Raw genomic sequence first — 26,861 nt, forward strand, 5'->3', positions numbered from 1 at the left:
ATCTGAGTACTTTCCAGTTTTTGTCTTTTTTTTTTTTTTTTTTTTTCTTTTTTTGGTGGTGGGGAGTGCTAGGGGTGTTTGGGACAGAATTTTTCTATGTATCCCTGACTGTTCTAGACTCACTTTGTAGACCAGGCTGGCCTCAAACTCACATTGATCTGCCTGCCTTAGTGTTGGGATTAAAGGTGTATACCACACTATGCCTGGCTGTTTTTGTCTGTTTTGAATGAAGCTGCTGGGACATTTGGATGTATCTCTGCATTGCTGATACTCGATATCTTTGAGTGAGTGCTTAGCAGAATTGTTGGGTCAGATAAGTGAGTGTTTTTGTTTGTTTGTTTTGACAGGGTCTTACTATGTAGACCAGGCTGTCCTTGAACTCACCAAGTGCTGGGACTAAAAGCCTGTTCCACATCTAGCATTTGGTTAAGTGTTTAGAAAAAACTGCCAGAATGAAGACATTTCTAAATTCAGGGGCAGGGTAGGATCTTTTGGCTCTGTTATTCATACTTGATCAGTTGGTCTTCGATTTGGAGCCATTTGTGTAGTAGAATCTTATGTATTTCTCTGATTTTTTTTTTTTATTTTTTGCAAGTTCTTGTTTAAATATTTTACACAACTTTTATTTATCTTTCTTTTTTTTTGTGTGTGTGTGTGTGTGTGTGTGTGTGTGTGCTTGAAATAGAGTCTTACTTTGTAGCTGAAGCTGCCTTGGAACTCTGAAGCTTAGGCTGGCTTTAAACTTTTGGTCTTTCTTTCTCAGTCTCTTGAATGTGTGATTACAAGTAAGTAATATTCTTGGTTTAAACCAGTTTTTAATTGGGTTCTTTGTCTTAGTCTAGTTTTAAGAACAGGTATGTACTTTGTTAGGATTATATGTTGTGACTTTATTCTCTTAGTCTTGTCTTTTTACCCTTTCTTAGCAATTGCTGTGCTGAAGCAAAGGTTTCTGGGATTTGAAGCCTAGTTTACATTCTTTCTTGCTAAGAGATTTCTGCCCTGCCCCAAGACTTCAAAGATTTGCTCCCTTTCTTCATCCTAGTGGTTTGGTGGTCTGTGTTCTTCCTTGAGCTTTCTGATTCACCTTGAATGTATTCACTGTATACGAGGCAGGGAAGGGATGAAGTCCTGCTTTTTGCACAGAGAGCAGTTAAGAGACTCCCGATAGAGATCGATCTTCCTTCCTTCCTTCCTTCCTTCCTTCCTTCCTTCCTTCCTTCCTTCCTTCCTTCCTTCCTTCCTTCCTCCTTTCCCCTTTCCTTTTTCCTTTCCTTCCTTTCTTCTGAATGTTACTGTGGCAGTGTCTCTGTTGGGACCCAGTTGAGCTGCACTGTGAGTCTGTCTCTAGACTCTCTTCCTCCAGTGACCTGTGTGACTTCCCATGGTAACTTGAGGTGACTGTAGTTTATACAAACAGTAGTCTGTAATAATGACTTGAAATTGAACAATGTGTGTCTTTGTACTGGATTCTTTTCTATTAAAAAGAGAGTTGTTTTAACTCTAGTAGATTGTCTGCATGTTCTCATGAATTTTAGAATCAACTTGGTGTCTGCAGAAAGCACATGTAGGGATTTTGAGTGGGAATACACTGACTCTAGATCAGTTTGGGGGCATGGATGTGTTACCCTGTTGAGGAATGCAGTTCATTGTCACACTTTGTTCATTAAATTTATCCTCAGAATTTCATTGTTTTGAGCTGTGTTGTAAGTGGTGTTTTTTGTGTTTGTTTGTTTTATTTCCAGTTGCTTGCTGCTAATTGATAGAAACACAGTTAAATTAAAAAGCCCTTTTCCCATTTGGAATGGGATTGCCTGGGACCTCTTGTAGAATGTGAGTAGAAGTGGTAAAAGAAGGCTTTTTTTTTTTTTTTTTTTGCTGATCCTCGGGACCCAGACGGTTGTCTGCAAGTTTTTTCTTTTAATGCATTTTTTTCTTGTTTTGATATTAGAGTGATACAGCCTCACAAAAGATATTGGGGTGTTTTCCTTTCTCTGTCCTGTGCAGTAAGTTGAACAAACATGATTGTTTTCAATTTATCCTGAAAACTTTGGACTTGCTGGTGAAGTTATCTGGGCCTGGAGTTGTATATGTATATTTCGTTTTAAGTTGTTTAGATTTTCTGTCTAATTTTGTGTTAGTTTTGGTAATTTGTGGCTTTCACAGAGTTCATCATTTTTAAGTTGTTGGATTTATTAGCATGAAGTTTATTGACTTTTACTCTTTGGGTAAACGTATCTGTAGTCTGTGGTGACCCTGCCTTTGTTTCCTGATACTGATCATGGCTTTTTCTTTCATGTTTTTTTTTTTTTTTCTAGTTTACTGACTTTATTGTCTTCAGAATATTATATGTCTCTTCTATTTGATGTTTATTTTTTCCCTCTACTATTATTGTTTATTCCCATTTATTTTACTTTCTTTTTGTTTTCATTCCACCTTAACATTTATTTGTTTATCCATTCATCCATCCATCCATCCATCCATCCATCCACTTATCTATCTGTCTGTCTGTCTGTCTGTCTGTCTATCTATCTATCTATCTATTGACCGGTTCCAAATCTTTAGTCCAAGCTGGCTTTGAGTTCCCAGCATTTCTCCTGTCAGCCTCAATGTTCACCTCTTAAATGTTGTTATTGACACATAGCAACTGAGCATATTTGTGCAGTGTAATGTGACATTCCAGTACCGTGTAATGGTCAGATGCAGTGAGCACATCATCTCAAGCATTCATCTTCTCACAGTAGACAAACCTTGTTTCTAGTGCCTGGGCAAGTAGCACAGTGGCAGAAATGCTTGTCCAGTTCTACTTTCAGCACTAAAAACAAAAGTAAAATGTTTCTATTCTTGAAGCAGTATACACACTCTCTTCATACATTGTTAAGATAGAAAGCTAGTTTATTCAAATTGCGTTGCTTCTCATGTGTGAGGCTGTGAGGTGGCGCTTTTCCTCTGAGCAGTGCTTTGCTTTGCCTCGCCTCATTGTTCTTGGGTATGTTGTATTACATCATTCTCTTTAAATATTTTGATTCATTTGTAATTTCTTGTTTTATCAGTGGATTACTTTTGTTTGATTTTTAGTATTTGGAGGAAATTCATTCCATTACATTTTTGTATTTTACTTTGGTTTTTCGAGACAGGCTGTCTTGTCTCTTGCCCTGGCTGTCCTGGAACTCACTCTGTAGACCAGGCTGGCCTCAAACTCAGAGATCCTCCTGTCTCTGTCTCCCGAGGCTGGGATTACAGGTGTATACCATCACCACCCAGCTGGATTTTCTTTTTTAAGATTTATTTTAATATTTTTATTAAGTGTATGGTGGGGTGGGGGTAGGGCATGTGCATGTGAATGTAGGTGTTCACTGAGGCCAGAGGTGTGGGCAAGATCTCCTGGAGCTGGAGTTACAGGTGGTTGTGAGCCTCCCTAATGGGTACTAGAAACCAAACTTGGATTCTCCCAAGAGCAGTACATGCTTTTAAAAGAGCCATCTCTCCGGCCCTACTCTTCTCTTTCTTTGGTGGTGTGGCTTTACTCCTGGAGTGACTTGAGTTCCACTGGCAGCTGGTGGTACCTGCACTTGGTCTTCCTGCTCCTGGCTTTAAGGGTTGTTTTCTAGGTGGACAAGAGCTGCAGCATTGTCTGTTTCATGGTTCATTCTGTCAGCTCTGCTCTCCCTAGGTTCAAAGTCTTTTTATCAGTGTTTATACATTTTTATGCATTAATCCCTTGTCTTTAAGCTATATGATCACCAGTGACACATAGCCCTTGTCCCCAGAGGCTCCTGTGTTTAGAACCCAGTATTTTTTCTAACTGCTTTGTGAGCAGTGTTGGAGAGCCTATGCTGTACCTCTTTTCTTCTTTTTACTTTTGTATGTGTATGTGTGCGTATATGTGTGTTTGTGTATCTCACTATATAGCCTGGTTTGCCTACTACTCATAGACCAGGCTGGCCCCAAACTCACAGTATCCACCTTTCTCTGCCTCATGAGTACTGGTATTAAAGGTGTGCACCACCATAATCACTGTTTTTACTCTTCTGTCTTTGTCCTGTTTAAATGGATCTTGAGCACTCTGTAGTTTGCGATCCTCAATTATTCATTTGGTATTCTCTGCCTTGTCATTAGAGTGTTTAGACCAGTTAGGTTAGTGTGCTTGTCCATGTGGCTGAATTTTACCATATGGCCTGATGTCTAGTTATCTCATCTCCCCCCCCCACCCCCCCAAGACAGGATTTTTCTGTGACACCTTGGCTGTTCTGGACTCGAGTTATAGACCAGGCTGGCTTCAAATTCACAGAGATCTGCCTGCCTCTGCCTCTCTGAGTGTTGGGATTATAGGCTCCTGCCACTGTGCCTGGCTTTCATCTTTTTCTTTCATTTCTTTTTTTTTTTTCCCCAAGCCTTCCCTCCTTTCTTTCTTTGGGATGCATGTAGTAGTTCTCCATTACTTCGTAAGGTTGCTGTAGGTTATGACCTACATTGTTAGGTTGCCAGGGGCTACTGTGACCTGAGAGATTATTTGTTGGTAGTAGGAGATCTGTTTTTCTCCTGGGACTTTGACATTGTTTTCACATTCATTTTGTGGCAACCCCACCTGGTTATGTTCTTTCTATCTTCAACAGTCATTTGTTTGTTTTTATTTTTAATTTTTTTTGCGGGGGGGGGGGGTTGTACTAGCTGTGGTTGTTGCTGTGGAGGCTGGTGCTGACCAATGCTTTTAGGGCTTTGTGGCCTCCCTGATATGAAGGACCAACAGTTCACAGTGACTGTGCAATGTCCATACTACAAAGAGATAAGAGATAAGGGATTCTTGATGTTTTAAGGATGTGTAATCTTTTTTTAAAGGGCATTTGTGTATGTGTGTGTGTGCACGCATGTGTGAGTGCGTGTGGGTGCGCATGGGGGTGGGAGTGAGGCATGTGTGTATTTTCAGTGCAGGTACATACTGAGACCAGAGGAAGATGTCTGTCTGTTCTCTTCCTTTCTTTTTTTTTTTTCTCATTCCCAAGACATAGGGTTTCTCACTGAACCTGGAATTCACCATTTTTTGGCTAGGCTGGCTGGCCTACAGTGATGTTCTTTTCTTTGCTACCCATGGTGCTGGGGCCACAGGTGCACATGGTTTGCTTTGCTTTAAAAGCAATTACGTTTTACCTGTCTGCCCATGTATATGTGCATGTGTGCTTGTTCCGTGTGGAGGTCACTTGTGGAAGTCGGTTCTGTATCATGTGGATACGAGGGATTGAATCAGATTGTCAGCTTTCGTAGCAAGTCTTTTTACTTAATGAGCCATCTTGCCGACCAGCTTCCACCCAGCCCCCGTTTTTTTTTGTTGTTGTTGTTTTTTATTTTTTTTGTTTGTTTTTTACATTTTTGGTTTTTTTCTTTTTTTAATTTTAATTTTTATTAATTATTATTTATTCACTTTGCATCCCCCTGTAGCTCCCTCCCCCTCCCCTCTCAATCCCACCCATCTTCCCTCTTCTTCACCCATGCCCCTCCCCCAGTCCACTGATAGGGGAGGTCTTTCTCCCCTTCCTTCTGATCCTAGTCTATCAGGTCTCATTAGGAGTGGCTGCATTGTTTTCCTCTGTATCCTGGTAAGGCTGCCAGTCCCCATTTTAACACTGGTGTTGGGGATTCACTGAGTCATCTCTCCAGCTTATAATCTTTTTAAATTTACTTTTGGTTTATTTTGTTTATTGAGACAGGGTCTCTCTCTATAACCCGGGTTATCCTGGAACTCATTCTGTAGACCAGGCTAATCAAACTCACAGAGATCTGCCTGCTTCTGTCTCTCAGCTGCTGGAATTAAAGGTATGTGTCACCTCATCTGGCCTATATTTATATTTTGAAATGGGGTGTCATATATCCCAGACTGTTCTCATGCTGGTTATTGCTGTATAGTTGCGGTTGAACTTGAACTCCTGATTCTCTTGCCTCTATAGCCCTAGTTTTATTTGGTGCTGGGACTTGAACCTAGGGCCTTGTGAATATTGGACACTGTACTGACTGAGTTATACTGAATCCGGCCCTTTTTTGAGACAGGATTTTGCTATTACTCTAGGCTGGCCTAGAACTCACTATGTTGCTTATACTGGACCTCAGGCTCTCAGCAGTCGTACCATGTTGTGCACTGTCTTGCCCAGCTCCGTTTTACTCCTATGTAGTTCCTAGCAGTATCTCAGACTTCCAGGGGTCCCTAGTCCCATGTGGAGAGCTGGCTGTACTTGTGCATTTCCAGCTGCATTCCTCTCCCACCTGGCACCTCCCATAGTAATTTTTATAGACTGGTTATGAATCTGCTGAGCTTTGCTTTCCTGGAAGAGACTGTTAACTGGACATTTTTCCAGGTGCCACAGCTCGATATAGACAGCGGTTGGCAGTTTCTCTTTTTGGATAAAGATGTTGCTTCCTGGTTACAGGGTGGGCCTTGGGGGCTGAGATGACAGTTCTTGCCCCAATTAATGTTTTTAAAAAGTTAGAACTGACTCTCATGGTTAGCCCCTCCTGCACCCTTGCTGTCCATCTCAGGCCCACTCCTTGTGCCAGGTGCTGCTGTGCTCACCTGTGTTTTCTGGACCACGTGGTTTCATAGCAGATGCGTTCTTTGGTTTGCCGTGGCTATTCTTCTTGATTTTGAAAAGTAATTTATAGCTTCCTTTAAGATACCCATTTTATCAAAAAATTGAAATTAATTTACATTTTAGGTACAAAAGTTTCGTTTTGTTTTTTTTTTTCAAGACAGGGTTTTTCTGTGTAGCCCTGGCTGTCCTGGAACTAGCTCTGTAGACCAGGTTGGTCTTGACCTAATGGAGATCTACCTTCCTCTCCCTCCTGGAATTAAGGCATGTGCTATCATGCCCAACTATTTTTTAAGTAGTTTTGCTTTCTTTTCTTTTTTTTTTTTTTTTTTTTTTTTTTTTAAAGAAAGGTCTTATCTATCCAAGACTGATTTGGAACTCACTGTGTAGCAGAGGAGGACCTTCTGATCTGTCTGTTTCTATCTCCTGAGTGCTAAGATTACAGACATGAGCCATCTCACCCAGATTTTGCTAGTGGCTTTACTTTCCTTCAAAACTCTTAACTGTTGGGTTGGTGACATGGCTTATCAGAGAGGGGTCCTTGCTGCCAAGCCTGATGACCTGCGTTTGATCCCTATCCACATGGTAGTAGGAGAGAACTGATTTCTGCAAGTTGTCCTCTGACCTCCACAAGTGTACTGTGGCATCCTAAACACAAGCACACATACACACATAGAATGGATGGATGGATGGATGCATGGGTAGAGACCAACTAACCATGTGAACCTGTGGCCCTTCCCTGTGGGAGGCAGAGACAAGTGGGTGTGAGCCACCACATGAGTGCTGGAAAACAAACTTGGGTCCTCTGCAAGACAAGTGCTTTTAACTGCTGAGCTGTCTCTCCATGCCCTTTATCTTAGCTGTGAAAAGATTTTCTGCCTTCTTGATGTCCTATAGGTAAAGAGTTCACACTGTATTTTTGTTTGATAATTAAACATTCAGTAATGCACATTTTTTGCCTGACTATTGCTTCAGCCACTCCTCTAAGTATCAATATGTATTTTTACAAAGCTTGCTATTATTTTACAAATACAAGAAATTATATTGTGTGTGTGTGAGCAAGCATGTGAGCACATGTAGTACATTAGGTGTGTTGCAGTCACAGGATACTCTGGAACTTAGTTTCTTCTTCTGTCCTTTATGTGGGTTTCAGAGGTTGAACTCTAGTCACGAGGCTAGATTGAGAAGTGCTTTATCTGCTCAATTGTCTCATTAGTCCAACATAAAATACAAATTTGATACTATCTTAATTTCAAGAGAGATTATTTAAATCTATGATTTTTAAGGGATTTACAGCTTGGGTTTTGTAACTGAATTTTATTTTTTGTTGACTTTCTGTCGTCAGAGGAGGTATGACCCAAAATTAGGTAGATTGTTATGGGGTGGCAGCAGGCAACTGTGTACACAGTTTAATGGCGGTCTGGCCCTCATGATTCCACAGTGGTGAAGAGCCTAGCACAGGCATTTGGAGGCACAATGGTTTCCTCGCGGGAGCAGGCTGACTCATGGCAGATCTTGAGTCACATAGAATCTAGCTGTTCCTCATCTTTACAATTGGCCTGATGGCATCTGTGTCTTAAGAAGTACCAGCAGGTTCTGTGGAATCTCCTGGTGGTGGAATGGAGATATAATGGAGGGGGAGCAGTAGCCTTCTTAATGCATTTTCTTCTGTCTTAGGTAAATCTTAAAATGAGAGAGATAACAGAGAAAGAAGTTAAATTGAAACAGCAGCCATTGGAAAGTCCTGCTCATCAAAAGGTAACGGGTAAATTTAATTTCTTTGAAACACACTAAGTTAATGTTACTAGTTTTAAAGAATTATGTCTATTTCTACTTGCTCATTCTATATTTTTCTAATATAGACCCAAGTAAGCTGGCCTATTAGATTCTCTTGGTGGCTGATTCTCATTGCCCCAGTTAGGAGTTGCTATGGGCAACTTGTCTTCTATTCCCAGTCCCCCAAGAGGGTTATTCGGGGAGGATTTGGGAGGTCCAGTAAGGAAGCGATGTAGCCTGAGCTGGGAGTTTTGGAAGGTCAGAGATTGAGCAGCAAACGCCTTGCCCTTGCAAATTCTTGAGCTGGCCTGTGAGGTGCCATGAGGCCAGCAGGGTCTGAAGCCTAGTGCCTGGAGCCAGTGGATAGTGTGCACCTTGGGACAGGTGCAGATGGGTGTGTTTGTTCCACATTCTGGCTTTGGCCTCGTCTCTGGCCCTTTTCTCTTTTGCCAAGGACGTGTCACAGTCTGTGGAGTGTACCCAGGAGTGCCTGACTGTTGACACAGTTTTGCTGCTGAGAGCAATATGTCTTCTCCCCTTGTAGTTTTTTTCTCTACACCAATCAGCTCTGGTCAGCTGGGTTAGTGGAGAATCAGCTGGAGCTGGGTGCCTCCCTAACTTATCCTTGGAAGGGAGAGGCACACATGAGCATCGACAAAGGGAGCAGACCTTTAGCCTAGCCTCCTGATTTTCTCAAGTTTGGAACTATTCTTTGCTGTTGTGAAGGGTAGAGGTGTAAAGGGGACAAGTTACCTTCCAGTTGAATTGCCTGGTATTGTGATTGGCTGAGGTCGTGCACACTAGAAAAGCCTTTGCTTACCAAAGACTGTCTCCACCTCTTGTGTGTGAGCGTGTGCATCACAGCCACACCTGAACCTGCAGTGCTGACATTCCTTTCCACCTTCCTTCCTGCTTCCTGAGCAGTCTCCCTCCAAGTGGTATTGGAAGTTAGTACCCGTAAGTGACCCAGGCCACCGTCTGCCATCTGCAAAGCCATCTTGTTGCCATCATGCGCTTCCATCAAAATTGCTTGTGCCCAAGACTGGGTTTTTGTTTGTTTGTTTAAATGTCCACCTGGGGTTGTGTTATACCTTCTCTAGCATGAGCCCCGCTGGCCACGCTGATGAGCTTTGTTAATGTGGCACTTTGGAATGCCATGTCCATTTCCCCCAGATTCTTAGTGATTTCTCAGTGACCAGTGTAGCATAGCTGACAGGACACTGTCTTTTCTAGCAGACACCAAGAGGTCTGATGGTGACTGATGGTATCACTCCTTAGCCTTTTTCTTTCTGCCATTACTTTGCCTGAGGGGTGTTATCTTCCATGACCTTCCCTAGTACCTTATTCTAGGCTGTCACCAGGGGCACAGGTGGACTACAGAGAGGCTCTTGCTGGTGTTTCTTGATGTGGTCTCCTTGTAGCAACTCAGGTCTATAAGGAGGTCAACTCAGATTCTGCAGTCTGAGTTAGGTCAGTTCTGTTGCAGGGCTTCTGAAATTATGTATGAATTTTCACACAAAGTTTCTAAACCAGGATTTGGTTTAGTAATTCTAGCAGTACCTAAATGGTGGCACATTCTGGAAGTGGACCAGTTTATTACTGAGCTTACAGGAAATGCCTAGTGCCAAGTGGTGCCTTTTCATGTGAACTTTTGGGCACAGATCTCTTGCAGATGGTTTTGTATGTGCCTTCTGATTGCTTGGTTTCTTCTAGCTTCATTATTTGGCCCAGATTGTTCCCACCATGACTGTGGGCTGCAGAAGGCCCACATAAACCTTGATTGTACTTCCTACTAAGTAAGTTAGTGAGAAGGAGGAGGAAGGCATGCTTAACTAGTGTTTGAGTACTGAATTTGACCAAGGCAAGGGCTCACATACTCAGGTGTCCTGTAGAGAGGTTTGGTTTCAGATAAGTTTTATGAACAAGAGAACTTTAAGCAAAACCAATCCCTTTTAACTTTCCTTGTTAGAGAGGCTTTGGTGTCCTACAATGGTGTTTAGTAAATAGCCCAACAGAAAATGTGTGGTAAAAATTGACAGGTTACAGGTTTTATCTGAATATTTCACAACTAGAAGCTTGAAGTTGTGGGTGGGGAAAGTAGTCATGTGAGCTTTCTGGGCCTCTTGTAGTTCAGTGTCAGCCTAATTTTTACCTATGCCATCCATCTTTACTCAAGAAAACATTTGCTTTACTGCATGCCTGCTCACTCCCTGTTTGCTGTCTCTGTGAAAGCCTGGCCTGGAGCATGCTGTGATGCACTGCATGCTGGAACCTGTGGACTTTGCACGTGTGGTACAGTATGAGGAGGGTCCCCTGTGATAGTACATGTTATAGCCTCTGAGAAACAAGTTAAAATGTGTTTTGGAACATTCAGTCAACACAAAACAAGCCTTGTTGCTAAATCTAAAGGAATTGGTTTTTTTCTAGTGAGCATTACTACTGGTTATGCCGAATATTTATGGAGACATTAGCTTGAAGTTTAGATTCCAAGATGATTCTTTGAGTTGGACTCACCTGCAGGGCTCTCAGAAACCAACAGTTCTTGTTAGAGTCAGGTGCTGGCTCTCTTGTTTTTTTAGTTTCGTGTGTGTGTGTGTGTGTGTGTGTGTGTGTGTGTGTGTGTGTGTGTGTCCGTCCCCTTTTTGGAGAAAATGTATCTGGTGTGTATCCTGCCCTGGGAACTGATGCAGCCAAGAGCATTTCACTGTAGCTCTTGTGGAGTTGTATCTACAACTGAGCACTCCCTTTCCCTTCTCTGCTAAGCTATCACCGACCATGGACAGAGAGGCATGGGCTGTGGTGCTTAGGATACTGACAGGTGGCTTCCTTGGGGTGCACATAAGGGAGCCATGGCCTGTCATTTGCTTGATGATCTTGTGGGCTTAATCCTGATGTTTCACTTGCAGTTTTTGGTGGTCAATGTAGTAGTATAGAAATTTTGTTTAACTTGGTTTCTGAAATTTCCAAATTATCAATGGTATTTTGTAATCCTTAATGACCAGTGCTAATATTGATAATATTTAGAACAGTGCTTGTATCTTGGGTCTTTCAAGTATCTGAATGCTCACTATTTAACTTGTTTCTCATTAGTTTGTAATTCATTGGCTCATGATAGCATAGATGTATGTTTTGTCTCCTTCCTGTGTTTGCCCACTGCCAGTGTCAGTTTAGAGTCAGACTGGCCCCGGTGGTATTGGCGTGGAATTTCTGCCATCCAGTGTAGCCATGAAGCCCAGTCCCTGGATCTGACCTTGTTCTGGTCGGAGGGCATCACCCACATAGCCGGCGCCTTTCCAAGCAACAACAGTTGGTCTTCATGTGGCTTTAGCCTTGATGTAAATCTTGCTCTAGCCAGTGTGCCTGTAACATACACAGGGTGAAGCGATCTCACACGCAGAGACCATTTTCCTTTTATCAACTGCAGGTCCGCTATCGGCGAGAGCACCTTTCTGCTAGGCAGTCACCCTACTTCCCGTTGTTGGAGGACTTGATGAGAGACGGCAGTGATGGCGCTGCTCTCTTAGCGCTGGTTCACTATTATTGCCCAGAGCAGATGAAACTGGATGGTGAGTGGAGAATGCTTTCCCTGAACAGACCTGAGAGGGAACGGTGCATTTAACATGCAAGAAAAATCCAAGGAAGTAGCATGGAGTCCCTGTGTCAGTTGGGATACTATCACATCCCTCGAGATTCTGAGAGACCAAATACTTATACATAATCTGTATCACATGTGATGTAGAAATTGCCCATTGAGTATTTGGGTAATATGTCATTATATTTTGTGACTTTACCTCTGTTTCAGTGTGAATGGGGTTTAAAATCCTTCCTTATTGAAACATCTAGAACTTAAGCCAGACAGGGTGGCACACACCTATAATCCAAAAATTTGGTAGGCTGAGTTAGGACCAAGACCAGCCTGGACTGCATGAATGAGACCTCTTGTTGGAAATAAAAGCAAAACAATTCTGTAAAACTTTCGGAAGACACAAGAATGAATGCTAGATTCAGTCTGTCTCTTGCCATGACTGATGTAGCACTGTTCTGACGCCAGAATACCTCTTTCTGGGTGCTTGTGATCTGCAGCAGGGAGGAGGAAAAGTGAATGGCTCTGAAGGACATGGCTCAGATCTGCTTGAGTGTTATGGAAGCACAAGTTGTCAATGGCTCAGTTTCCTAAGTGCCTTTTTTTTTTTTGTTCCTGGAGTGGGCAGGTGGAGGGCCAGGGACTTGACCAGTGCCTGTCCTGGAAAAAGTTTCAGACTTTAACCCTGAAAAGTTTAGATTGTTGTTATGCCTACTCCAGGATGATAAAACCAGCAGGTGGACAAATTGGCGCCCTCACATTCAGCTGGCTTTGGTCTATGACTGGGATTTTGGGAAGAGTATCAGAAAAGCCCTTACTTAACATGCATAGAAATGTGAGGAACCTTCTCAAGCACCCATGTCTCTGAGGACTAAGAGGAAGTCCACAAAACAAAACAAAATAAGAAACAACTCTGAGGAAAGAATTCAGTGGTTGATACTTGCTTAGCATGATTGAATCCTTGGGCTTTAGCATCACATGAAAAGGAATAATGTCTGGGGATGCAACTTAGTAACACAGTGCTTGCCCAGCATGAAAGGAGCACTAGGTTTCTTTCCTAGCACTGAAACGTAAAAATGGTTGAATGCTAGTGACACTGTGGCTCTGTAGAAACTCCGGAGCTCTGCTGGTGGAACATTTTCAGAAACTGCATTTTCTAGGGAAACATGCCTCTGTAGGGCCTCCAATGTCACAGTAGGTTTAAGGCCAAGACAAGGGGAAGGGCACAGAATGAAGGGGGACACAGAATGCTTAAAATACCAAAGGACATAAAGGAAGACATAGAAGTTGTAAGGAAGAGGGGAAGGTGGGCACTTCCTCTCAGAGTTTTGGAGGCTTTGCCCTTTTTTGCTGTGTAACTCAAGCCTACCTCTGTATAGTCTAGGCTGCCCATGGCCTCATGAGCACTGAGATTAGAGATCTGTTCACCACTGCCCATTGTGCTCCGCCATCTCTTCGCTCTTGACTGTGAGTGCACTTTTTCAGTTCTCCATCAGCTTCTTCAGTTGTAGCCTGCTTTGTTTGCATGTTTGTTTGTTTTTGAGACAGGGTCTCTCTACATAGTCCCGGCTATCCCAGAACTCAGTATGTAGACCAGGGCAGCCTCACAGAGATCCTTCTTCTTCCACCTGAGTGCTGGGATTAAAGGCATGTGCTGCCCAGCCTGTAGCCTGTTTTTTAACCAGTCCTTTGAGGATCTTAAAGCAGAAAGTAATATTAGGACTAATATCCTTATTGAAAAAAAAATTACATGAAGAAATTGACAAGACACACCTATAGCTTAACTGATACTGCCAGAAACAGGAATTTAAATAGCCCATAGAAGACTTGAATACAAACTTGGCAGGCTGCATTTAGTATATCAAATATTGTAGTACACTGAATAAAAATGCATCATCAGGGCTGGCAAGATGGGCCAGGGGGTAAAAAGTGCTTACTCTCAAGCCTGATGACCTAAGTTCAGTTCAGAACCCACAGGGTGGAAGGGCAGCACTGATTCCTTCTGCAAGTTGTTCCCTGGCCTTCACATACTCCAAACATTTGAAAAAAATGGCCTTGGGCTGGTGTTGTGTCATGCCCCTCTCCCACCACATACTCAGAAGGCAGAGACCTCTGAGTTCAAGGACGGCCTGGTTTACAAAGCAAGGTCCAGGCCAGTCAGGACCACATAGTTGAGACCAAGTCTGAAAAAACAAAACAAAAAGAACTTGGCAACAAAACAAAACAAAACAAAACAAAACTTGGTCAAAGCCATTAAAGAAACTGTACCAGATTCAAAAGCATATATTCTCACCAGTTCAGGACATTAGAAATCAGTAACAAAGACAAAGCTTCTTTCCACGCTCTCCTAAAATCTGTAGTACTTGTAGACCAGGGTTATGTATAAACGCTCCATGAGCAAGAGAAGTCACAACTTGAGAGTAAGAGCTGTAAGAATGGGAGCTTTTATTTGTTTTCACTGATATGTGACAGCTATTTAAAATAACATCTAGGACAAACCAGTGTGGAATAGATATTGAACAAGTGAACAGCTACCACAACTCTAGGATACAGCCTGAAGTGTACTGTATGTTGGAAAGCAAGGAGCTTGGGAATTAATGAATTTGGTTCATTGCAGTGGCTTAAAAAGAGGGACACAATCCCAGAGAAAAGTAAAGGAAGGAAAAATGAAGTTTTATGACTGTTTGTAGAGTAAACAACTGAATTATAAGTTCCAGGCTCTCACAAGCTGCCTAGCCAAGAAGTAAAATAGAAGTACAGAGGAGATCAAGCCAGAGTTCTGGAGCTGCCACAGGAAGATGGAAGGACTTTGGCTAGCAGTCATGCCTAGGTGTGTCTTTGTAAGTCAGTTTGAAGAACTGTGAGAGCCTGGGTCCCCCTTTGCTTCCAGTAACATCTTCCGTGTCCAAGGACTTAGAGATATGAACACACTTGGAGGAGACTTATCCTGTATGCCCTGGTCTCAGGCTCCAGCATGGGGCAGGTAGGAGTGAGGTGACCAGAATCAAGACTTTTGTGTGAGCATCTTCATCTTGTACCAGTAAGCCTTAATTCCTTGCCGAGTTCCCTAAGGTTGATATGCTCCACATGCAGAAGCTGGGCTTATGGATGAGACCCACAGTGACTGAGGTTTGGTAGCAGCTAGCTTCTGCCTTGGTCACCTGCAGCAAAGCCCTAATACCTCCCTTTAACACTAAAGGGATGCCCAGAACCCCCTGACATTTGAAGTCCCCCTGACCTGAACGAATACTCAGGTCACAGATACAGTTCAGAATACACAGCAGTAAGGGATCTATTTGCCAAGAATGGGTACTGGGCAGGGCATCTGGAGGACTGTCATACCGGATGTCCATGTTAGGTACCTTAGAGCTCTGAGGAAGTGTGCGTATTTGGTATCTAAAGTTTTAAGAGTCTACTAAAGAGTTAGGTGGCTAAGTAGAAAAAACAATTTTCTCAGAAAATAGAACAGAAAAAGCAAAGACATGGAAGTAAAAGAGAAACTAGAAAAATGAGATCAATATACAGGAGGAACTAACAGAGAAAACTGAGAGGTTTTTACCCAGGGAAAGTGTAGATCCCCTTGGTTGAGCATAGCCAAATCTCAAGAATCCAGTAGATGTGTGCAATTGAAGGACTATGGTGTATATCCTAAGAAGGCCCCAAATAACTTTGAGGGAAGACAAAGCAGATTTTATAGAATAGGGGACTGCATGAAAGTAGCAGATCCCTCAAGCCAAGTCCTGGAAGCAGCACAGCTTGCTTTTTCTAGCCCCTTGCTTCTGCACTCCAGCTTGCTGGGGAAAGGCTACATAGAGCACTTCATTATCTTTGAGGAGTTTAAATGGTACTGTATCTTGTTGAAATAAAAGTTTAAAAGTAAATTTAGCAGTAAAATAATAAACATTTTAAATGGTTTGAAGAGAAGCTAGGTAAAACTAAAAGCCATTTTTTTTTTTTTTTTTTTGATGGACTGATTAGTTAAAGAGAGCAAAATAAGAAATGAAGGAAACAGACCAGGTGTAGTGGTGCTTTGATCCCAGTAGGTCGAAGCAGGTGGGTCTCTGAGTCTGGGGCTAGTCTGATCTACAAAGCAAGTCCAGGAAAACCAGGGCTCTGCTATACAGAGAAGCCCTGTCTCGAAAAAACAAAACAAAATAAAATTGCAGAAAACAAAATGATATAAATTCAGGTCTAGTAGGCTTCAAATAAAAATGTGGAGAGTGTGTCTGTGCTGTGTATGTTCACAGTGTTGTGTGACGCAGGCAGTTCTGTGTTGGTGAAAAAGGGATGAGAGAGCTAGAGACCATAACTACAAAGTAGATGATATCAGGCATCAAGAAGTACATCCTTGTAGGCTGACTTCTTGTAGGAATTTTTTGCTGGGGCATTTTATCAAACTTTCAAGGGATTGATAGTTTTTATGGTTTATAAATTGTGCCAAAGTATAGGGAAGGTGGTCTTATAAGAGGATTATCCCTGACACACTGGGAGGAGACCCCCAGAAGACAGTTAAGGCTGGCTTGCCTTGTTAGCACAGATTGAAACCTTATGTAAAATGGTGGAAGTCAAGAATCTAACCATTGCATCTGCTTTTACACAACTGGCTCAGTAGGTGCAGTTTGTGGCCTGCCAGTGATGTAATTTTACCTGCCAGTGGGTGTGGTCCTCAGGCTGTCACAGCTGTGGACCAGAATAAGACCAGGAACAGTACTTTGTGTCCTGTAGGCTGACTGGGCCAGAGCCAGGAGGAGGAAACCTGTGATAGCCCAGTATGCAGTACATGACTCCCATATAGACCGCAGCTCAGGGCGAGCCTGGGAATCTGGTCGGCCAAAAAAAAGGATGTGAAAAGAAAATATGAATATATAAAAATAGTTTAAAACTGCAAGTAAAAAAAGGCTTAAGCTTTTCTGTAGTTCTTGGAAAGGCTTCACATTCTTAGATGTGGAGAAAGTTAATATCCCCCAAATAATTTCTTGACTGTTCTGTAAATATGTTGCCAGTCCAGTAAATACTTCTGTTTTTAACCAATATTGACAAGGCAACCTAAGAGCAAGGTTGTAACATTTTATTTTGGCATAAATTTAATATGTAGCAGATAGCTCAAAAGAATTTCTGTTTTTTAAAATCTAGCCTTCCAAGGGTGATACTTTCTCACTTTTATGTTTGGGGTAGCTTAGGGACCAGATGCTTTCTTGCCAGTACTGTGTATGTATGGCTCAGGGAAGGTCCTGAGTCACAGGCCTTGTCCAGACTTGCCACTTCTCCCAGTGATGGCCTCTCACCTGACTCTCCTTGTTTTTAGTTGTTAGGCTTTGCAGTCTCCCTAAAGCTACAATGCCCTTTGCCTTTCTTGATTTTCAGGCTTATGTGTTGGTCCATTATCCCTTGGTTGGTTGGTTGGTTTGGTGTTTCCTTATGATTTGTTGGCCTTAGACTACTCTGTGCATCCCAGCATCTGTGCCTAGTGTGCTCTTGGTCAAAGTGATATGCGCTGGCCTCTTAAGACCACTAAAGAGAAGTGATTCAAGCTTCATGATTAGCTGACTCTGTCGTGGCAGAGCACTTTGGACTCTGGATCTTCTTTAGTCTTTTGCCTCCTCAACTGATTTTCATAGCTGGAGCATCCAAACCTCATTTCCTGTTTGTTGTCTCCTAGCTGGCATTCTGCAGGCGTATTTTTGTCTATTCCCTGCCAGCACATTTGTCTGTTGATTCACATATTGAACTCCCATTACAATCTCATCACCTTGTAGTCTGTGTTTGGTTCCATTTCTCTCATCATACTTGTTACTTGTTGCTTGTATTTTCACAGATTTTAGCTGTGTTAATTTTGAAGAATAAGAACATGGGGCCCCTGTTCTATAAGTTTACATTCTGTTTAACTTTACACTGGCAGGAACTATGGCATTGGCCCAGGGCAGTTACTTGGAGCAGGGGAACAGCACACAAACCACAGAAGAGAGGTGTTCAGTAGAGAGCTATGTGTTGAGGCACATAACTTAGAGGGCAGGGAAGGGCTGGGCAGTCAAGAATGGTGGAAAACAGTATTTCATGACAGGGTGACGCTATCTTGATGTTGACATATCCTGTTCTTGGACTAATGACTTAGAGTGGAAAACAGCATTTGAGATCTTTTTTCTTATTTTGGTACTTGAGCATGATGGACTAGTACTCTGCCTATTTTTTATGGTGCCACATTCAGAGGCAAAGCCTTGGTGTATGTAGCTCATGATCCTACAGTTGCTGTTTACTGATGTCTGCTAAGGAGCACCTGGACAAACACTGGATGTTTCCTTTCAGGGATCCTTATTTATTGCCTGTATTAACCAATGGAGGGTCTGCTTTACTGAATTTCCTTACCTGAGATGTTGGGAAGATCCTCACACCTCTTCATAGAGGAGGCTTGTACTATGTATAGTTTTCTTGATTTGGAGGATTAGAAACCTTCTTTGACAATTGTAATTTTATGCATATATGAAATTAACTTTAGGCAGAAGTCTCTGCTTGCTGAAGGAAACACAAGCATTTCCATAAAGTTATTTTAATATTATTGTGTGTGGGTCAGTGTTGTATATATGTGGTGTTAGCACAAATGTGGAGGTGAAAGCACGTCATTGTGGACTTGGTTTTTTTGAACTTTTTTTCTTTCTTTTTTGAGACAGGGTTTCTCTCTATATCCCTGTCTGTTCTGAAACTTGCTCTGTAGTCCAGGCTGGCCTCAAACTCAAAGAGATCTGCCTACCTCTGTCTCCTGAGTGCTGGGATTAAAGGTGTGTGCCACCACTGCCTAGCTGTTTTCTCCTACCTTTATGTGAGTCCTGGGGATTGAATTCAGGTTGTTGGGCTTGCTTGTAGGGCAAGAGCCTTTACCCATTGAGCCATCTTGAGGGCCAGAACCACAAACCTGTCTAAAGGGTGATATTTGCTGTTGATTTGTTCGTCTTGTGCTGCTCTCAGGCCTTGCAAGCACTCTGCTACTAAACTCTGGTTGCAGCTCACCACTGTTCATTTCAGGAATCCAATCTTGAACTCTCACATGATTTATATTATAAGTGCAGATTCTGGAAACTTGCCACATTTTCTTTCTACTATTAGTCACCTGTGAAACTCATTGTCTTTTAAAGTCTCTTTACTTTACTTTTTTTATCACCACCCCTTCCACACAGTTTCAGTTCAGAATTGTGTATCTATATGCACCCTGTGAGCAGAATATGCCTAACAGTCTACCTGTCTGTATCTGCTAGATATTTGCCTGAAGGAGGTACCATCGATGGCTGACAGCCTGTACAACATCCGGCTTCTGAGGGAGTTTTCCAACGAGCATCTGAACAAGTGTTTCTATCTCACCTTAGAGGACATGCTGTACGCTCCTCCAGTGCTGAAGGTAAAGCTGCCATCAGAAATGCACGTAAAGCCAGCTCCCTTTGAGTAGGTGCTTACTGTACCTGGGTTGTTGTGTGTTTTGTTTTAGCCGAATGTTATGGTTTTTATTGCTGAGCTCTTCTGGTGGTTTGAGAATGTCAAACCAGATTTCGTTCAACCCCGAGATATTCAAGAGCTAAAGGATGGTAAGTGACAACTGAATGATCATAGCCATTTTCTTGAGAGCCCTAGGACTGATGCAGCCCATCTGTCTATGAAGAACAAGGTGGCCTGTGTGTCAGTGCTTGGGCAGACCTAAAGCCAAGGCTTGCCTTTCTGTCTCTTGCTGTTCTAGTCTATAACAGTTTTTAAGGGTTAGCCTAGGGCCTTACCTGCTAAAACCAATTTTGAGAAGTTTGGTTTTTAAATAAAAGTTGAATTGTTTTCATGGTTCTATAGGTTCTTTGTTCCTTGCTGATATTGTAACCATAAATATTTTTGTAACATTGCTATAGCTAAAACAGTATTACAGCAGAAGAGCAGCCGACCTCCTGTCCCGATTTCCAATGCAACCAAACGCAGCTTCCTGGGTAGTCCTGCTGCCATGAGCCCCGCTGACCTGCCACCACCCACCCAGCCTCTCACTGAAAGCTGTCATCGGTACCACCTCCACTTGGAAGAACCTGAGTGTCTGTAAGTCTGTCTATCACACTGCTTTTGGGATCAGTTTACCAACCTGTTTCCTTTTACACAATAACCTGAGAAATGAAAACTATTTTCTTAAGTAAGTGATGCAGAAAGTACCTGAGTAGCTCCTGCAGTTGTCTGTCCTCCTGTACTATTCTTCTGTCCTGAATCTCCTCTCTAGAGGCCAGGAGTCTGTAAGACTCTTAGTTGCAAGATTTTTAAATAAGAGTATTTATGTAATATAATTAATTCATGCAGCTTAAATACATCCATTGTCTCTTCACAGTGAATTACAGTTTCATAAATGAGCTAATGAGGAGGAAACTGAAGGAACAGTCTAAATTTGCTCTGAAATATAGTCTGATAGAAGTTAGGAATGAAGGATGCTCACCTGTAAGCAATACTGGTTCATCTGCTTCAGGGAGCAATGGATTTGATGATGAGACAGTAAATGGAACTGTTGAAGAGTGCTTTTTGAGAACTGATGTTTATCATTAAGACCTAGAATTTCACTGGATCTGGGTTGATTGGCTACAACCAGGTCAGTGGGCATGTGGGGTGAGATGAGTGAGAGCTCTTCTTGGAGGGGCCTTGAGCCTCTTATTCTCACATAAGAATAATGTTAGATAATAATAATAACATAATAATGTTATTGTGTCTGACCCAGCTGAAAGAATATTTTATAATGGGAACATATGGAGATTGAGTTGAGATTTAAAGTTAAAAAAATACTCAGAAGTGATTTTGAATCACTTGTAGCTGAATGGCTGGTTACATACATGTTGGAAAGGACCTCAGCTTTCTCAGGTTGGCAGTAAAGATTCTGGAGGGTTGGGTTGGGCCAGGAAGAGAGTGTTCAGGGGCCCAGGAAGCAGGTCAGGTGGTGCTGGGAGTGTTTAAGGGCTGAGATTCACTGATAAGATCCTGTCCTTGGAGCCGAAATGGAAAGCTGTGTGTGGCTCAGAGCCCATGGACATAGACAGTGGCTGAGGTGTGACAGCATATCAAGGGTAGAGCTCTAGAGCCTCATGGTTCCTTATGTGGGTACTTAGGCATTCTTGTTAGCGGTTCTTGTATCCAGTCTTTGTACTGGATCTTTATTGTCAGGTCCAGTACATGCAGTGTGTGTGTGTGTGTGTGTGTGTGTGTGTGTGTGTGTGTGTGTGTGTGTGTGTACATGCAGTATGTGTGCATGCATGTGTATGGGAGTTAGTTAAAGCAGTATTGGTATTATTTGTGCACTGGCTCAGTCACCTTTTCTACCTAACAGTGGCTGTGAAGGCTTTCTCATTCATCAAACTCTTTCCCTGAATAGCTCTTCACTATTGCATATTCTGGCTCTATTCTGTGTGATTTTGCTGGACCTTGGTGATGTGGGTGGCTGAAGATTATCGACTTCCTCTGCTAGGCCCAGTGGAAGTTTTTCTCTGCTCTCTGCTGGGCTTCCTGGATTCTCTGTGCCTTTCACCCTTTCTGTGCAGCTTTTCTCCTACTGTCTCCTGCTCTTTCTTGTGTCTCCTCTGTCTTTGAAGGACCGCTCCCTGTCTTTGTCCCTTTGCGCTTAACCTTAGCAGCTATAGCCCAGGGTGTTAAATGCCGTGATCCCTCCCCCAACTGTTCCTTGGCCAAGTTCTTCCCAAAGTGAAGTAGCAAAATAGCTGCCCTGCAGTGTGAGTGTGCTTCCTGATGAGCAAATTAGTGCCAGCCCCATGGGTGGGTGTCAGTACTGCAGCTGCACTGAACAGTGCTTACTTGGCCAGTGCCTGTGTGGCACCCATTGGACCCATGTAAGTGTGTGTCCTCATGGCCACAGCCAGGAATCCTCTTTTGCTCAAGCTGTAATTGAAGAAGTAGAAAAGGTGTGAATAATTGTGGACTTTTTTGTGGCTGTTTCCATATTGTCCTCCAAAATGTTTGACTCCCAGCTTTGTGAGAGTATCCTGTTTGTCCATGCTCACATTTTTCTTAGCATTTTTAGTCAGTTTGATATAGTGGAATCATCTTTGTGGTCTTTTAAACTATTTTTATTTTTGTGTTTTTGAGACAGGCTCTCAGTTTATAGTCTTGGATGGCCTGGAACTAGCTCTGTAGGCTCTGACTGGCCTTTGGCCTTGAACTCAGAGATCCACCTGCCTCTACCTTTTCAGTGCTGGGATTAAAGGCTTATACCACTACTGCCTGGCTTGTGAATGTGACATTTTCATATATACATTATATATACATTGTTCTTACCCTTCCCCCAGCCACCTTGCTGGTCCCCTTTGTGATAGTCACTTGGGATTTTGTGTCATACAGCCAGAAGTTGTTTGATTAGTGCTTGCAGCTTTGCAATCTGTGAATGATTGTGTTTATACACATGTATGCGCCAGTGTATGTAGACCAGAAATTGATGTTGGGTGTTCCTTGATCTATACTCTACCTTCTCTTTTGAGGTAAGGTCTTTCATTGAACCCAGAGTTCAGTGATTGGCTAGACTAACTGGTCAGCAAACCTCTCCAGTGCAGTGATTACAGATACACATTGCTCTGCCTGGATTTTTAATGTGGGTGCTGGCAATTGAACTCAGGTCCTCCTTAAATTTGTATGGCAATCACTTTACCAACTGAGCTTTTGCCCCAGTCCAGTTTGGGATTTTATGTCAAATTAAAAACTTTGTCACTTTTCTTTTGGTTCAGCTTTATGGAAAGTATTTTCCAAGAGAGACCTGTTGACTGCTCCCATTGTAGTACTAATTTATAGTGGTCTCTGTTAGTTATATGCCTTTGCTTTTTACTTTTACATTGATTGAGTGTGTGTGTGTGTGTGTGTGTGTGTGTGTGTGTATTTATGGTTGCATGTATTCCACAGTGCCTATGTGGAAGTCAGAAAGTTCTTTGCTTCTACCATGTGGGACCTAGAGATAGAACTTAGGCTGTTAGGTTTGGCAGCCAGTGCCATTCTCTGCTGAGCCATCTTGCTATCCTCTGCCTTTGCTATTGAACTTAAAGTTTGATAAACTCATTATTTTCTCTGAATTATTTTTATTTAGTGGGAAAGGAGCTTCCACATTTAGTCCATCCCATCCTTTGTTGCCACTGAGGCAGAAACAGCAAAAAGTGTCACAGGCAGAGGACGTCCCTGGTGAGAGCACGATTCTCTTCTTCTCTTTTGTTACTTTCTCTTTTCATGGCTTAGTAAAATAACCTCAGAATTAAGTGATCTTACTCTGATGTACCCATTTTAGTTAAGAATAGCTGGATAACATTTAATTTGTATTGATACAGATGAGAATTTATAGTCATTTCAAATCTGGTAAGTTCTGTGTCGCACGCACAGAGTGGCAGGTGTCCCGAGTACTCTGCACTGATTACTGTGCTCTACACACTGTACTTTTTGCAGTTACTAGAAGTTGTGTTGTTTTGGGCATCGGCTTTCCTGAGTGTGTAGTGGGCTGAGTTAGGATTCGTTACCTGTTGCATTGAAAGAACTTCAAGTGGTTCACAGTTGGTTACTTAACCATTGAATTATTGCTTATTTTCTCCAAACTGCAGATCAGCGACACAGATCAAATTCTTTAACTCGGGTTGATGGTCAGCCACGAGGGGCAGCAGTAGCATGGCCAGATAAAAAGAACAGGTGAGTGACTTTGAACTGTTTCTATTTGGGTATTCACTAGGCTAAGCAACAGTTCTCCAGCTGTGTTCCAGGGACCCTTAAAGACTTGCCGAGCTCCTTCAGGACCTGGCAGCAGTGCTTTTCACAGCAGTGCCAGCATGCTAACTCTCTTCTGTGCTCGTCCTCTCCTGTGAGTCACCGTGGACTTGCACACTGGCTGTGTGATTCATGCTGTCCTAGCAATGGAGGGGGACGTGAGGGTCCGGGAGTCAAGAGATATCTGTAAAAGCAGTAGTGCTACCTATACTATAGGTGCTTTTGTTTTAGAAAGTATCATTATTTTTCATGTTTCTTATGATTTTTATTCAGGGTTTAAAAAAAATATCTGAGCTTTCATTTGCAGTGGGTGAAATGTAGTAAATCAGTTCATTGGGGCCTTGGTTAGTTTAAAGGGTGTATGAAGGAATGCTGGGGGCAAAGTGTTTTTGAATCATTTACCTAAAGTTGCCTCTGGTGCTCTTTTGTCCTAGCTTGTTTATATAAGGCTTTTGCACGGAAGATTGGTACTCTCTCTTTATACCTTGAACTCTTTTCCTTCAGGCTGTTGAACGGTGGGTTTCTTCTCTTATTTCAGGCCTGTGTCCAAGCCAACACCCTTTGCTCTCCATCATGCTGCAAGTTGTGATGTGGACCCCTACTCTGGTGACAGTGTCAGCTTGGCCCGCTCTATCAGCAAAGATAGCTTGGCATCCAACATCATTCACCTGACCCCACAGAACCAACCCCATCCTACAGCTGGAAAGACCAATGGGAAAAGCCTCCTAAGCAATGTCAACATTGAGGATGAGGAGGAAGAGCTTGTGGCCATCATCAGGGCAGAAGTGTCTCCTCATTCCCCAGAGATCCCTGGGACCTCATCTGAGGTCCCAGGCCTAGTAGCAAGTGTCAGGTCTCCCCAGAGACAGGTGGACACTTTGGAGAATAAACCTGACAGTTTTTACTTGGAGCCCCTGATGCCAGCAGTTCTTCGGCCAGCCAAAGAGAAGCAGATTATTACTAAGGAAGATGAGCGTGGAGAAGGGAGGCCAAGGACCATCATGTCTAAGAGGCCTAGTGAGGGCTCCCAGAGTCTGGTACGGAAGAAAGTGACTGGTAGTCAGGGCAGTCGTGACTTGAACAGAACTTTCACCCCAATTCCTTGTTCAGAATTTGCTTCAGGCATTGATCCCATGGAGGGAGGACCACAGTTAGCAGAAGTTACAGGAGAAGGACAGCCTCTGGCCCTGGGTAGATTTGATCCATTACCTCAAGGGCAAGCTGCTGATGGATTCTTCCTCCATGTAGGCAGGGTTGAGGAAGATGAAGGGAGGTGGTATGTTGGTTCACAGAGCCCCAGCTCCCACGACTCAGAACCCTGGACCATCCTGAGGCAGGACTCTGACTCTGATGTGGTGGACGTAGAAGACGCAGAGCAGGATTTCATTGGTGAGGACCATCCTGTGGTTATCCCCAGATATGCTGGTGAGGAAGAATCGGCCAAACTACAAGAGGACATGAAGGTCAAGGAACACGAAGACAAGGATGATGCCAGTGGCCGCTCGAGCCCATGTCTGAGCACGACCTCCCAGCTCAGCAGTATGTCCATGGCAAGTGGAAGTGTAAAAATGACCAGCTTTGCTGAAAGGAAGCTCCAGCGGCTTAACAGCTGTGAGACCAAGTCCAGCACCAGCAGCTCCCAAAAGACCACCCCAGATGCATCCGAAAGCGGCCCAGCCCCACTGACAACATGGCGCCAGAAGAGGGAGCAAAGCCCTGGCAGGCACAGCAAGGACCCTGCTAGCCTGCTGGCTTCGGAGCTGGTGCAGCTACACATGCAACTGGAGGAAAAGCGCAGAGCTATTGAAGCCCAGAAGAAAAAGATGGAGGCATTGTCTGCACGGCAGCGTCTGAAGCTGGGCAAGGCAGCCTTTCTGCATGTGGTAAAGAAAGGGAAGGCTGATGGTGCCCCACAGCCACTGAGGCCCGAACACTTCACAAAGGAGTTCTCACAGCACAATGGGGAGGACTTGGATGATGGCACTTGTAAAACTGAAGGGTTCCTTGTCAAAGAAGAGCAGAGAGACCTCAGTGAGTCTCAGGATGTGGCATTTGTCCAGCTATATAAACCCAGGGACCCAGCTTCTCTGCATGATGGAGAGAAGCACAGAGTGGTTTCCTCCACTCTCCTAGAGGACAGTGTTGGCGAGGTAGATGTGACTGAGTGTGACCTGTCCATTGAAAAGCTTAATGAGACCATCAGTACACTGCAGCAGGCTATACTGAAGATCTCCCAGCAGCAGGAACAGCTTCTCATGAAGTCCCCCACAGTGCCAACACCAGGCACTAAAAATAACTGCCAGGACCAAAAGGTAAAGGCCCCAGTTCACTTTGTTGAGCCACTTTCTCCAACTGGTGTGCCTGGCCACCGAAAACCCCCACGGCTTGGCCAGGGCCGGAACTCCCGTCCAGGAAGGCCAGCTGAACTGAAGGTTCCAAAAGACAGGCAGCAGGGTTGTTCTCGGAGTAAAACCCCAACACCCAGTGTGGAGACACTCCCACATTCACGGTCTTTGCCCCCAAGCACCCATCCACGGTCACCCTCTGACCCAGGTGGGGAACTCCCTGAGAAGTGTCTCTTTGACAGTTATAGGCTCCATGATGAGAGCAACCATCGGACACTTGTTCTGTCCCCTTGCAAAGATGCAAACATTGTATCAGAACAGATGAACTTTAAAGAGGGTCTGGATACAAGTATAAAAGAGGCAGGGCTGAGCTCCTCTGCCATCACAGGCAAAGAACACACCCTGATGGAAGAGCCGCTAAGGAGCAAGGCCAGCCTCATTGAGGTGGACCTTTCTGACCTGAAGGCCCCTGACGAGGATGGAGAGGTGGTTGGCCATGAAAGCTCAGTGGAGCTTGGTGGAGATGGTGACCAGAAGCCTGGGGTTGGTTTCTTCTTCAAGGTGAGTTGGTAGTGTGTTGAAGTGTAGTCACGTTGCCTTGGTTGTGAGGCTGTCTCAAGAGCTCTGTTGTAAACAGATTCCATAAGCAACCAGGGAGAAACTTGTTTGCCTCTGTGGGCTGCAGAAGCCTTCATCCTGAGGGTGCCCAGCCAGATGTAATCACAGGCAGCACATCCTAGAACCTGATAGTTTTCGTGACTCATAAAATACTTTATTTCTCTGGTGGCAAATAAGCTTTAGAGATGTCTTATTCTCCATCGTGCACTTCTTTCTCAGAGA

At 43.5% G+C, this 26,861-nt stretch overlaps 1 protein-coding gene across 2 annotated transcripts in view; it reads left to right on the forward strand.

The window, feature by feature from the left end:
* Camsap1 (calmodulin regulated spectrin associated protein 1) overlaps positions 1–26,861 on the forward strand; it is a 69,986-nt gene that overhangs the window by 30,508 nt on the left and 12,617 nt on the right. Inside the window, exons 4-12 of one of the 2 annotated variants that reach the window (XM_055600173.1) lie at positions 8,253–8,333; positions 9,276–9,308; positions 11,776–11,917; positions 19,182–19,321; positions 19,409–19,505; positions 19,815–19,992; positions 23,015–23,106; positions 23,517–23,601; positions 24,215–26,582. In XM_055600173.1, coding sequence (XP_055456148.1) covers positions 8,253–8,333; positions 9,276–9,308; positions 11,776–11,917; positions 19,182–19,321; positions 19,409–19,505; positions 19,815–19,992; positions 23,015–23,106; positions 23,517–23,601; positions 24,215–26,582 — 3,216 coding nt within the window. The remainder of the gene's footprint in view (positions 1–8,252; positions 8,334–9,275; positions 9,309–11,775; positions 11,918–19,181; positions 19,322–19,408; positions 19,506–19,814; positions 19,993–23,014; positions 23,107–23,516; positions 23,602–24,214; positions 26,583–26,861) is intronic. The other variant, XM_055600174.1, reaches the window with a different exon arrangement.

This window comes from Psammomys obesus, unplaced genomic scaffold, assembly GCF_907164565.1.
Source record: "Psammomys obesus unplaced genomic scaffold, mPsaObe1.curated_primary_1811, whole genome shotgun sequence".
NCBI classification, from domain to species: domain Eukaryota; kingdom Metazoa; phylum Chordata; class Mammalia; order Rodentia; family Muridae; genus Psammomys; species Psammomys obesus.